The 12,438-nt window shown below is 36.4% G+C and overlaps 1 protein-coding gene across 1 annotated transcript; it reads right to left on the bottom strand.

The window, feature by feature from the left end:
* Positions 1 to 10,812: 10,812 nt before the first annotated feature.
* On the bottom strand, positions 10,813 to 11,623 carry LOC106476538 (the record flags this gene model as incomplete). Its single annotated transcript, XM_013937189.1, has 1 exon — positions 10,813 to 11,623. A coding segment is annotated over one exon (811 nt), but the record flags the coding sequence as incomplete, so codon positions are not given.
* Between the last annotated feature and the right edge of the window lie 815 nt (positions 11,624 to 12,438).

The following is a 12,438-nucleotide window of genomic DNA, read 5'->3' on the forward strand; positions in this document are numbered from 1 at the left end:
CATTACGTTCTTTCCGTTCAATTGTTAACATCAAAATGTGAGAGAAATACAAACTATTATATTTTTGTGCTACGTAGGAACGGTGTAACGTACAATACTACTGGATTATTTTTGATACATAATAATAATACAGCAAAATGAGCTTTTAGACATTAAATACAGGGTCTGCACTCCAGAAAGTTTATTTGCATTTCATAAAGCTGTATTTACATTTCAAAAAGCTGAGTGTGTGTTTGTGTTCTAGAAAGTTTGTTTTGCACTTCATAAAGCTGTGTTTACATATCAAAAAGCTGAGTGTGTGTTTGCACTCCAGAAAGTTGAGTTTGCACTTCATAAATCTGTGTTTACATTTCAAAAAGCTGAGTGTGTGTTTGTGTTCTAGAAAGTTTGTTTTGCACTTCATAAAGCTGTGTTTACATTTCAAAAAGCTGAGTGTGTGTTTGGGTTCCAGAAAGTTGATCTGCACTTCATAAAGCTGTGTTTACATTTCAAAAAGCTGAGTGTGTGTGTTTGTGTTCCAGAAAGTCTGTTTTGCACTTCAATTTCTATTCCATAGTACGAACGACCATCTCTTCATCATAAAAAGAAATCCTAACGTTCCTTATGGATATATCTGACCCTTAGGTCCCAGATAATCAGTCCCTAACTGACCTCGATTATCAAAATCAAATTATGCTGCCATCCAGTCAACAGTTAAATATAAGTCTATGCACGTGCAAAGTTTGAAATAATTTCCAATTAAAATACCATAAAATACAACAGCATCATGCTTAAATACATCATCATTGTTAAGTAAGAATCGCTTTCCGTGGATCTTCTAAAATTCAATTAGCGAAATAGTTCTGCCGAGTCTGTGTGGTCATAATGAAAATTGTGCCATTGCATGTGACGTTAACATCAGCAAACAACGGGACTCCACTCTTTAGAGAGACGTTTGGATTCAGTTAGCACACGCTAAACCTAACCATTAGAAGTAGTCTAGCCAAGTCTAATAACAGCGAGATTGATTTTTTTTTAGTGAATAAAGCTGCTTCCAATTTAAGGATTCTTTTATTATTTAAAGCTGTGAATAATAATAAAAAAAGATTTGTAGTTTAACGTTTTTTTTAATTTTTTAGTAAAATGAAGCCTAATTAGTTTCCCATATAAGTGAAACAAATGTGTTGTCTTTGTGTCTGTCAGTTTTTATTTTTCTCAAACCTATTTTCAAACCCTCATTAGCTTAGGCTAAAGCATTTCTCAAATAAAGAGAATACGATTGTGTTATAATGTGACGGTCAATCCCACTATTCGTTGATAAAAGAGTAGCCCAAGAGGTGGCGGTGGGTGGTGATGACTAGCTGCCTTCCCTCTAGTCTTACACTGCTAAATTAGGGACGGCTAGCGCAGATAGTCCTCGTGTAGCTTTGCGCGAAATTCAGAACAAACAAACGATTGTGTTAATTTTTACTTAGGGCCTTTTATATGAATCTGAATATCTTAACTCTTTGTTTTTTTTTGCCCCCACCCCAATGACACAGCAGTATGTCTGCGGACTTCGAACGCTAGAAACCGGGTTTCGATACCCGTAGTGGGCAGAGCACAGATAGCCAATTATGTGGCTTTGTGCTTAATTACAAACAGCATTAAACGTTTTACAAAGACTTTTTTAATTTCCTATACTTCGGTTCAAATTTTAGATCTATTTTTTTTGTAATTTTATTTTGCTAGTTCTTAATTATCCCACCTTTTCAATTAGAAAAAGTAAAATAAATAAGAAATATATTTCAAATAATTTCATATTCCTCCTGAATTGTCTGTGAGTTTATTTCTTAAAAGTTCTGTGGAAAGTTTCTTTCTGTAAAAGTAGCTATATGAACGCGACCTTGATACAGAGCTCTTCTGTCATGTTTCTGATACGCGTTGTGAAAATTTCCAGATAATGCTTACTTAAGTTCACGTGACTCAGCACAAAGTTTTTATTTTGTAACAACGCATCTGTTCGTACTCACACTATATAAAACAAACTACACACTGTTACAGCCTCAATTAAGATAGTCGTTAATTTTTGTTAGAAATATTTTATCTGAATTTTAATTCGAGCTCAGAAACTTTCAAATCTTCCGAGTTTGAGAAACATCAAAGTTAAATATGCAAACCGGTTTATTCTCACTCTTAATATCTGGGGCGTAACTATGGTTTCAAATGTTTGGGGGGACATGTCCCCTGCGTTCCGGTGGAAATTAAGCCTATGCATATACCCCGGGATTAAAAACAACAACAAAACAATTGTGTTACTTTCAATAGCTCAAAAAAACTGAATTTCTCATAATTTAAAATCATATTACTTTAAAACTTAGACTATCAACTAATAGAAGTAACGACGAGAAATTATCCGAGATATTCTGAACGATGTCATAATCCACACATCTTACAGCTTGGCAATATCACTTCAAACTGACATTGGAGGCCATCTTGTTTATTTTCCCTTAGACATGCTAGTACGACATATCTTATAGTTTATACATCTCGTTTCCATGACAACTTCTCATAATTATTCAATAAACAGAAGCTACGTAAAAGGAACTACAAAATAGACCATGAAATCAGTTAAATTAGATTTTACTAATAATATTTACTGATGTGGTTATTATATTTCTAACTAAGTTCCGTTCTTTATTCTAACGCCCCTCAGTGGCACAGCGTTAAGTTTGCGGACTTATAAGGATAGAAACCGGGTTTCGATACCCGTGTTGCGTAGCTTAACAACAAAACAAACAAATTTATTAAGATATAGACACCAGTAATTTCTGGTACTGATAATTTAGAAAAAAATGGCATAAAACAATGAAATGAACCATTTCTATTCTGTTTTTATTATTTTTTACGCAATATAAGAAAAATAAAATACATTCTCACTCATCATGTTAACTACAGGACCAGTGGAGATACAAGAACACGCTAGAGTTAAACTTGTAACAAAAGTTTGTGCTCAGAGTTTCACAACTAGATTACATACTAGAGTTTCACAACTGGATTACATACTAGAGTTTCACAACTAGATTACATACTTAGAGTTTTCACAACTGGATTACATACTAGAGTTTCACAACTGGATTACATACTAGAGTTTCACAACTGGATTACATACTAGAGTTTCACAACTGGATTACATACTAGAGTTTCACAACTAGATTACATACTAGAATTTCACAACTGGATTACATACTAGAGTTTCACAAAAACTAGTATGTAATCTAGTGTAATCCAATTGTGAAACTCTAGTATGTAATCCAGTTGTGAAACTCTAGTATGTAATCCAGTTGTGAAACTCTAGTATGTAATCCAGTTGTGAAACTTGCTAATATACGATGTGAATAAGAAGAGCCAAACGTTAAAATATATAAACTAATCTGCTCTGTATTTTACACTTTGCACATTTAAGGTTTGGAGGTGGTATTTATATCATACAATATAAACAGGAACACAAAGCCAGGTTTGAAGGTGGTATTTATATCTTACAATATCAACAGGAACACAAAGCCAGGTTTGAAGGTGGTATTTATATCTTACAATATCAACAGGAACACAAAGACAGGTTTGGAAGTGGTATTTATGTTACACAATATCCATAGGAAACAAAAACAGGTTTGTAGGTTGATTATATTATGTTATCACTAACGCATCACTTCAGAAATATAAAGTTCAAAAGATATCTTTGATATTATTATATAGTTCAAAATTTGAAGACATTTTTTCACATCTGGTACTTACCATTGCCAAACAAAAACCAGTATTTTTTTCTCTTACCGCCAGGTGCTACATACATTAAATTTATCTTTCGTGTATTATGATTTGGTATGGTAATTTAGAGAAGTTACACATATTAAAATATTCTTAAAAGACACAGTTTAAACGCCAAGAGTTGTCGAAGTTTATTGAAATCATAAACCTGGAATTTGTTTTAAAAAACACAATTGTTAGGCCTATTAATGTTAAAGGATAATATACAACACACACCACTCTCGTGATACTCCTGTTTCGAGCCCTCTATTGGCTAGTTTATCACACCCCACTCTTGTGTTATTCATGTTTCGAGCCCTCTACTGACTAATCTGAGGTATACTAACTAACGGACAGGTAGTTTAATTTACTGTGCTGTAACTTTTATGCAGGTTAGATGTTCGAAACCTGCCCAAGTTTAAAAATCAAAATACTATTTCAACGCTCAGACAAAAACTAGTTTGAAAGTTACCCATAAATAAGTTTATTTTTATAGCAAGTCTATTTACTAACCATCAATACAAAAGCTACTAATATCTGGCTATTTCAACTGGTAAACAGCGGAGTTTAAACTGACTGTTAAGTTCATCATAGTGTTCATCTTAGACAGGTAATTTCAACAACGTCTGGTGAAGGTCACCTTTCTACTACCAGACAAGTATCGGGTGTTAACTGTAGGTTCCATTAAATAATGTTGACTGTATGGTTCTATTAAACATTGTTTGCTGTAGGTTCTACTAAACGATGTTGACTGTAGGCTCTACTCAACAGTGTTTACTGTAGGTTCTACTAAACAGTGTTGACTGTAGGTTCTATTAAATATTGTTTACTGTAGGTTCCATTAAATAATGTTGACTGTATGTTCTATTAAACATTGTTTACTGTAGGTTGTATAAAGAATGCTTATTGTGGGTTCTTTTAAACAGTGTTTACTGTAGGTTCTATTAAACAGTGTTTACTGTACGTTCTATTAAACATTGTTTACTGTAGGTTCTATTAAACAGTGTTTACTGTAGGTTCTAATAAACAGTGTTTACTGTAGGTTCTATTAAACATTGTTTACTGTACGTTCTATTAAACAGTGTTTACTGTAGGTTCTATTAAACAGTGTTTACTGTAGGTTCTTTTAAACAGCGTTTACTGTGGGTTCTATTAAACAGTGTTTACTGTACGTTCTATTAAACAGTGTTTACTGTAGGTTCTATTAAACAGTGTTTACTGTACGTTCTAATAAACAGTGCTATTCTGAACTCCAAACAACCACTCGTTTGTTACGGGCAGCTCTTTTAAACGGCGATGTTCTCGTTATTCTGGGATGCAGAAAGCTCTCCATAATATGTATTACCATGTGTCCCGTACAACCTCATATGTGTCCATTATATGTATTACCATGTGTCCCGTACAACCTGGCAGGTGTCCATTATATGTATTACCATGTGTCCCGTACAACCTGGCAGGTGTCCATCATAGGTATTACCATGTGTCCTGTACAACCTCACATGTGTCCATTATAGGTATTACCATGTGTCCCGTACAACCTGGTAGGTGTCCATTATATGTATTACCATGTGTCACGTACAACCTCACATGTGTCCATTATATGTATTACCATGTGTCCCGTACAACCTCATATGTGTCCATTATATGTATTACCATGTGTCACGTACAACCTGGCAGGTGTCCATTATATGTATTACCATGTGTCACGTACAACCTGACATGTGTCCATTATATGTATTACCATGTGTCCCGTACAACCTGGCAGGTGTCCATTATATGTATTACCATGGGTCCCGTACAACCTGGCAGGTGTTCATTATAGGTATTACCATGTGTCCATTATATGTATTACCATGTGTCCCATACAACCTGGCAGGTGTCCATTATAGGTATTACCATGTGCCCCATAGGTGTCCATTATATGTATTACCATGTGTCACGTACATCCTGACATGTGTCCATTATATGTATTACCATGTGTCCCGTACAACCTGGCAGGTGTCCATTATAGGTATTACCATGTGTCCCATACAACCTGGCAGGTGTCCATCATAGGTATTACCATGTGTCCTGTACAACCTGGCAGGTGTCCATTATATGTATTACCATGTGTCCTGTACAACCTGGCAGGTGTCCATTATATGTATTACCATGTGTCCCATACAACCTGGCATGTGTCCATTATATGTATTACCATGTGTCCCGTACAACCTGGCAGGTGTCCATTATAGATATTACCATGGGTCCCGTACAACCTGGCAGGTGTCCATTATATGTATTACCATGTGTCCCGTACAACCTGGCAGGTGTCCATTATAGGTATTACCATGTGTCCTGTACATCCTGACATGTGTCCATTATATGTATTACCATGTGTCACGTACAACCTGGCAGGTGTCCATTATATGTATTACCATGTGTCACGTACAACCTGGCAGGTGTCCATTATAGGTATTACCATGTGTCCTGTACATCCTGACATGTGTCCATTATATGTATTACCATGTGTCACGTACAACCTGGCAGGTGTCCATTATAGGTATTACCATGTGTCCTGTACATCCTGACATGTGTCCATTATAGGTATTACCATGGGTCCCGTACAACCTGGCAGGTGTCCATTATAGGTATTACCATGTGTCCGGTACAACCTCACATGTATCCATTATATGTATTCTTTATCATCACCATGTGTTTTAAGTGCCTTTTGATACCGTTTGTTTTACCTCTGTGTTTTCTCATGTGGTTGATATAACACACATTATACTTTTCGATATCCCTATGTGTAATATATTTTCTTCGCAACTGTGTCCACATTTCGACACATTAATCATTTACTTTCAATATCTGTGATGCCAGTCAGCAGAGTTTTGTGAATTTATACACATTATCGATTAAATACCATATTTATTTATTTCAAACCTCACACTTTGTATTATATTGTAGAAATACACCACGAAAACAATCAAAAGTTAATCAATTATATGTCCGTGTTCTAACCGTGATAATACACCACCGGTATGATTAAATAATCCGAGTGACTCTTCTGAGGTCATTTGTATGCAAAGCAAATGTCAGGTGACCAGTCACGTGATCCGATATGGAAATATTTGCTGTTGGAGTACACGTGACACGAAAGTTAATTTCATGTTACAGACTTTTCGGTCTAATAATCGTTCACGTTCAGTAAAGCATTTGATCGCGTTCGACATTAATGGAAGCCATGATTCGATGTGACAAGCTTAAACTGTGTGAATTAATGGAGAGTTTCTTGGATGTTGTAGTTTCTAATTCACAGACACTGATTGGGAGTGAATCACGAGCTGACAAGAACTTTATAGGTCATCATATACATGATGTTATCAATCATCAGAACTAACTGTAAACCGCCATATGGTAACACTAATGGTTGAACGATTGCATCCCTATATAGCATGGTATCCATCCATACTGCCGTTTTTCTCATTGAAACTTTGGCTGGATCTGGTCTAAACTCTCCAAATATGTACAGCGTGAAGCCTTAAAGGCTTATAACACTGAAAATCGAGATTTGGTACACGTGATGGACACGGCACAAGTAACCCATTGAGTAGCTTTGCGCTTAACAACAAACAAAAATGTCTGATTCCCAGTGGTTCAATGGTAAGCCTAAAAGCTTATAACACTGAAAATCAGGTTTCGATGCTCGCAGCACAAATAAGCCATTGTGTAGTTCTGCGCTTAACAACCAATAAAGAAAACTTTTTAGGGGTAAAACAAGTCGTAAAGACGTATATATATATATAACGTTATAAAGTATTATAATATCCTCTATTATTTAAATAACAAAATAGAAATTAAACTATATACATATCTCTCTCTCAGCAGCTCGATGCCTTTACTATGAGTCACTTTCAAAGTTATTGGTTTTCTAACGTCTGAATGAACGTGCAATCTACGCTCCAGTGGAAAATGCTGTTATCATTCGTAAACATTCAGAAAACTACCGCGATACGCCACGTGTACTAGATATTTTTATGAACTTCTGTTTTGGATTAGAGGCCTAGAATCCCGAGCCCTAAGTATATCGTTTGTTTGTTTCTAAACCTAAAGCTACAGAATAGGGATCTGCGTTCTCCCTACCGGGGGTATCGAAACCCCATTTTTAGCGTTCCGATTTACCATTGAGGTCAAATCTATTGTTTTAAAGTTAAAGAAAATGAATAAGTTAACTTTAAAATATGAGGGGGCACTGATTTACTGGTTTACAAATATGACCTGGTGCCGGTTGGTTACAGCACTAGAATCGCAATCTACAAGTCACGAGTTTGAATCTCGTCACCGAACATGTTCGTCTTTTATCCGTGAGGGCGTTATGACGTGACAGTCAATCCCACTATTCGTTGGTAATCTAAGAGTTGGCAGTTGGTGGTGTTAGCTAGCTACCTTCCATCTAATCTAACACTTCAAAATTAGAAATGGTTAGCGCAGAGAGCCCTTGTGTAGCTTAGCGCGAAACTCGACAAACAAAAAACAAAGGCCTGTAATTCATATGATTCTTCATTCGGCTAGTGTTATGTACACTGGTCTCAACAATCTTGTTTCAGTTTCCACTTCCAAGACAACTACTCAACATTCGTGTTCCACGGCTGGGTCTCACTCGCGCATGCCAGACGCCTAAAGATGACACATGAGACATAAAACAGATCGCCTGTAATAGGACCAATAACAGAAATTTAATTTTCGTACAATAACCTGACATATGTGGCGGTGGAGTGCCCAGGAATACGCACAAGTGGAGGAATTGACCTTAAAAATCTTCATAATGCCACACATTATCTTTGTACTCGTATTTTGGTGTACTCGGCTCCCCTGCCTTCAGCTTAATGTATAAAAACACTCCTTCGTTAGTATGCTAAACTTAGCTAAACGAAAAAAGTCAATTCGCCCTCCAGATTTTAGTCCCACCAAATGTTTACTTATAAGTTTATTTCAGGAGAAGTGTCACTCTCATGACTCCAGACACTAAAGATGCCATGGAAACATCTCTTTTAGATGAAAGTGACACCAGACACTAAAGATACCATGGAAACATCTCTTTTAGAAAAAAGTGACCCCAGACACTAAGGATACCCTGGAAACATCTGTTTTAGAGGAAAGTGACCCAGGACACTAAAGATACCTTGGAAACATCTCTTTTAGAGGAAAGTGACACAAGACACTAAAGATACCATGGAAACATCTCTTTTAGAAAAAAGTGACCCCAGATATTAAAGATGCCCTGGAAGCATCTCTTTTCGAGGAAATAGACACTATACACTAAAGATACCCTGGAAACATCTCTTTTAGAGGAAATAGACACTATACACTAAATATGTTCTGGAAACATCTCTTTTAGAGGAAAGTGACCCCAGATACCTTGGAAAGGTACTCTGGAAACATCTCTTTTAGAGGAAAGTGACACCAGACACTAAAGATGAGACCTCACTCAATAAAGATATCTTAACTACAGCTGTATTAGAAGAGTGGTCCCATATGTACCAACATTTGTTTTGGAACATACAATATCGTTTTCAGGCTTCCCTTGCCGTTTCGTGTTAAGGTGAAAATTTGTAAACTGTAACGTTGCAACGACTATATCAGTTTATTTTAGGCATGCGCTACAGAATACATTTATTTAAATTATCAAAACATTTTGGAGAGAAAACTCCAGCTTACGTAGCGTATCTGGTGCCCGAGAAGAGTAATGTTCAGTTAAACAGTTATAGTGAAAAATTCGAGTTAGGACTAAAAGTTCAATTTTTGGTCATCACATTTGAAATATACGTTGTATGAGTATTGCAAGTTATTAGACAATCAAGAAAGTTAATTTGTTTGGTGATATGAACGACGAGTTTGTTTGTTTGTAGTTAAGCACAAAGTTACACGATGGGCTATCTGTGCTCTGCCCACCACTTGGGTGCTTATTTTAGTAAAACTTTAAATCTTGTTTTTATTACAACTCTAATGCTTCTTTTAGACACAATCTGGCCTTACACGTATCTGTGATTGCACTGATCTGAATAACGAAGTATGGTTAATTTGTACAAGCAGTTGCGACAAACAAACTTCCCGAATACGTGCTTCGACCAAGCAAGCATGTTTTAAAAGGTTAACAGAGGTAATGAAATAGTTGAATCAAAGAACGGGTTTTATGATTTTCACCGAGTTATTTCATTTCCAACTTAATCTTTAAAACTAGAAGATCGAACCTGACTGTCTCCAACACTTAATCACGAACAGTTTCCCGATTCCAAGCGAGTAATGTTGTTATGGCTATAACCGAGAACAGTATTTATAAGGTCTGGCAAATGAATTCTTTCAAATTGTCTGTAAAGACTTCTCTTTTAGAAAGTTCACTCTCGAGTAAATTGCAGAACGAATGAGATAAGTTAATTAATTGAATTGTACAATTTGTGAATATAGACTTTGAGTCTTTTTAGATAGACAAACGTTTCACTTGCGAAGCTTATCTTATATTTATTATATGCAAACATTTCGACTGACTTTTATGTAAACTGATTATGGCAATATATCTATTCCATTTCATTAATGAAAGCCCATTTAATAACAAGTAATATATTATTGTTCGATGATCAGGTATATAATAGTTCTATAAGGGTCTGAGCGTGGCCTAATGATTCATGTATCAGCTGGATATCCGAGAACCTCGGGTTCGAGACGTGGTTCTACCAAACACTCTTCATAATTTTTAGCTGTGAGTTTATTAATACAGTAGTAACGATGACTAATAATGAACACGGTTGATAAAACACAAAACATTTGATTTACAAAGTTCGAACGTTTCGGAATACACTCATTCCATCTTCAGCGAAATCGGATTATTAACTAAAACTATAATAGCATAATAACTAGTTTACTTAGTTTTTAAGAGAAGTGGTAAACGGAAGGATGAAGCAGAAACAAAGATTATAGATATATTGTACAACAGTTGAGTGTTAAGTGTGAACATTTAGAACAATTTTAGATCTAAAGAGCTTTGTGAGGCGTTAAGAGTTGGTCGGTCTTTAGCTATGAGTAAATTTTATTTAATGTAAAGGTCAAGGTCTGAAGATAGTGTGGTGATGAGGTCAAGGTCTGAATATCGTGTGGTGATGAGGTCAGGGTCTGACGATAGTGTGGTGATGAGGTCAAGGTCTGAAGATCGTGTGGTGATGAGGTCAGGGTCTGAAGATCGTGTGGTGATGAGATCAAGGTCTGAAGATCGTGTGGTGATGAGGTCAGGGTCTGAAGATCGTGTGGTGATGAGGTCAAGGTTTGAAGATAGTGTGGTGATGAGGTCAAGGTTTGAAGATAGTGTGGTGATGAGGTCAAGGTCTGAAGATCGTGTGGTGATGAGGTCAGGGTCTGAAGATCGTGTGGTGATGAGATCAAGGTCTGAAGATCGTGTGGTGATGATTCAAGGTTTGAAGATAGTGTGGTGATGAGGTCAAGGTCTGAAGATCGTGTGGTGATGAGATCAAGGTCTGAAGATCGTGTGGTGATGAGGTCAGGGTCTGAAGATCGTGTGGTGATGAGGTCAAGGTCTGAAGATAGTATGGTGATGAGGTCAAGGTCTGAAGATCGTGTGGTGATGAGGTCAAGGTCTGAAGATAATGTGGTGATTAGGTCAAGGTCTGAAGATAGTGTGGTGATGAGGTCAAGGTTTGAAGATAGTGTGGTGATGAGGTCAAGGTCTGAAGATAGTGTGGTGATGAGGTCAAGGTTTGAAGATAGTGTGGTGATGAGGTCAAGGTCTGAAGATCGTGTGGTGATGATAGAGCAATCGTTAAATGATATATTGTGACCTCTGGTTTCAGATTGTGAACGAATGGATGAGTGGCTGTGTTTAAGTAATAAAAAATCTTGCTATTCAGATAAGAGTAGCCACTTTAGGGACGGATACTGCTACTGGTTGTTTTCTTCCCAATTTGCACTTCACAATTAGGGTTAGCTCTTGTCTGGACATTTAGCCCATTGTGTACATAAGATATTGTTAGTAGAATGAAAAAACGGTTTTACTTAATTAAACCTTTGTTTCTTTGTTTGTAATTAAGCACAAAGCTACACAATGGGCTATCTGTGCTCTGCCCACCACGGGTATCGAAACGCGGTTTCTAGCAGTATAAGTCCGCAGACGTACCGCTGTGCCACTAGGGGGCATTAAACCTTAGAAAAAACAATATAGAAATCAAGCAGTAGGAATTTTGTATTTTATTAGAGCAATGAGAATAATACAATAAGAAAGGATACGACATTAATATGAGGTTTTGGAAATAGCTAGAATTATCAACGAACTTTACAATACCTGTCCGTGATCATTTGCGTCTTCCATAAAACTCAAATAACTATAAAACATGGTATGCCGTGAAGTTTATCTAAGGGGTAAGGATAACCTTAATTTCGAGAACTTTAATCAAAAGATAATGATAAATCATAGGTGTGATTTGTTTTGAATTTCGCCAAAGATACTTTAGGACTATCTGCGGTAGCCTTTCCTACTTTATACAAGAAGGAAGGAAGGTATTTAATCCTGATCATCAGGCCATAGAGGATTTAACATCGATGGCTTTAATCAATTGGTAAGGACTAAATCGTAAGAGGTTAAACTTAAAACAAAGGTTAAAGAAAGTTCCTAGAAATTAACTTCGAGAACTT

This window comes from Limulus polyphemus, unplaced genomic scaffold, assembly GCF_000517525.1.
Source record: "Limulus polyphemus unplaced genomic scaffold, Limulus_polyphemus-2.1.2 Scaffold10821, whole genome shotgun sequence".
Taxonomy (NCBI): Eukaryota; Metazoa; Arthropoda; class Merostomata; order Xiphosura; family Limulidae; genus Limulus; species Limulus polyphemus.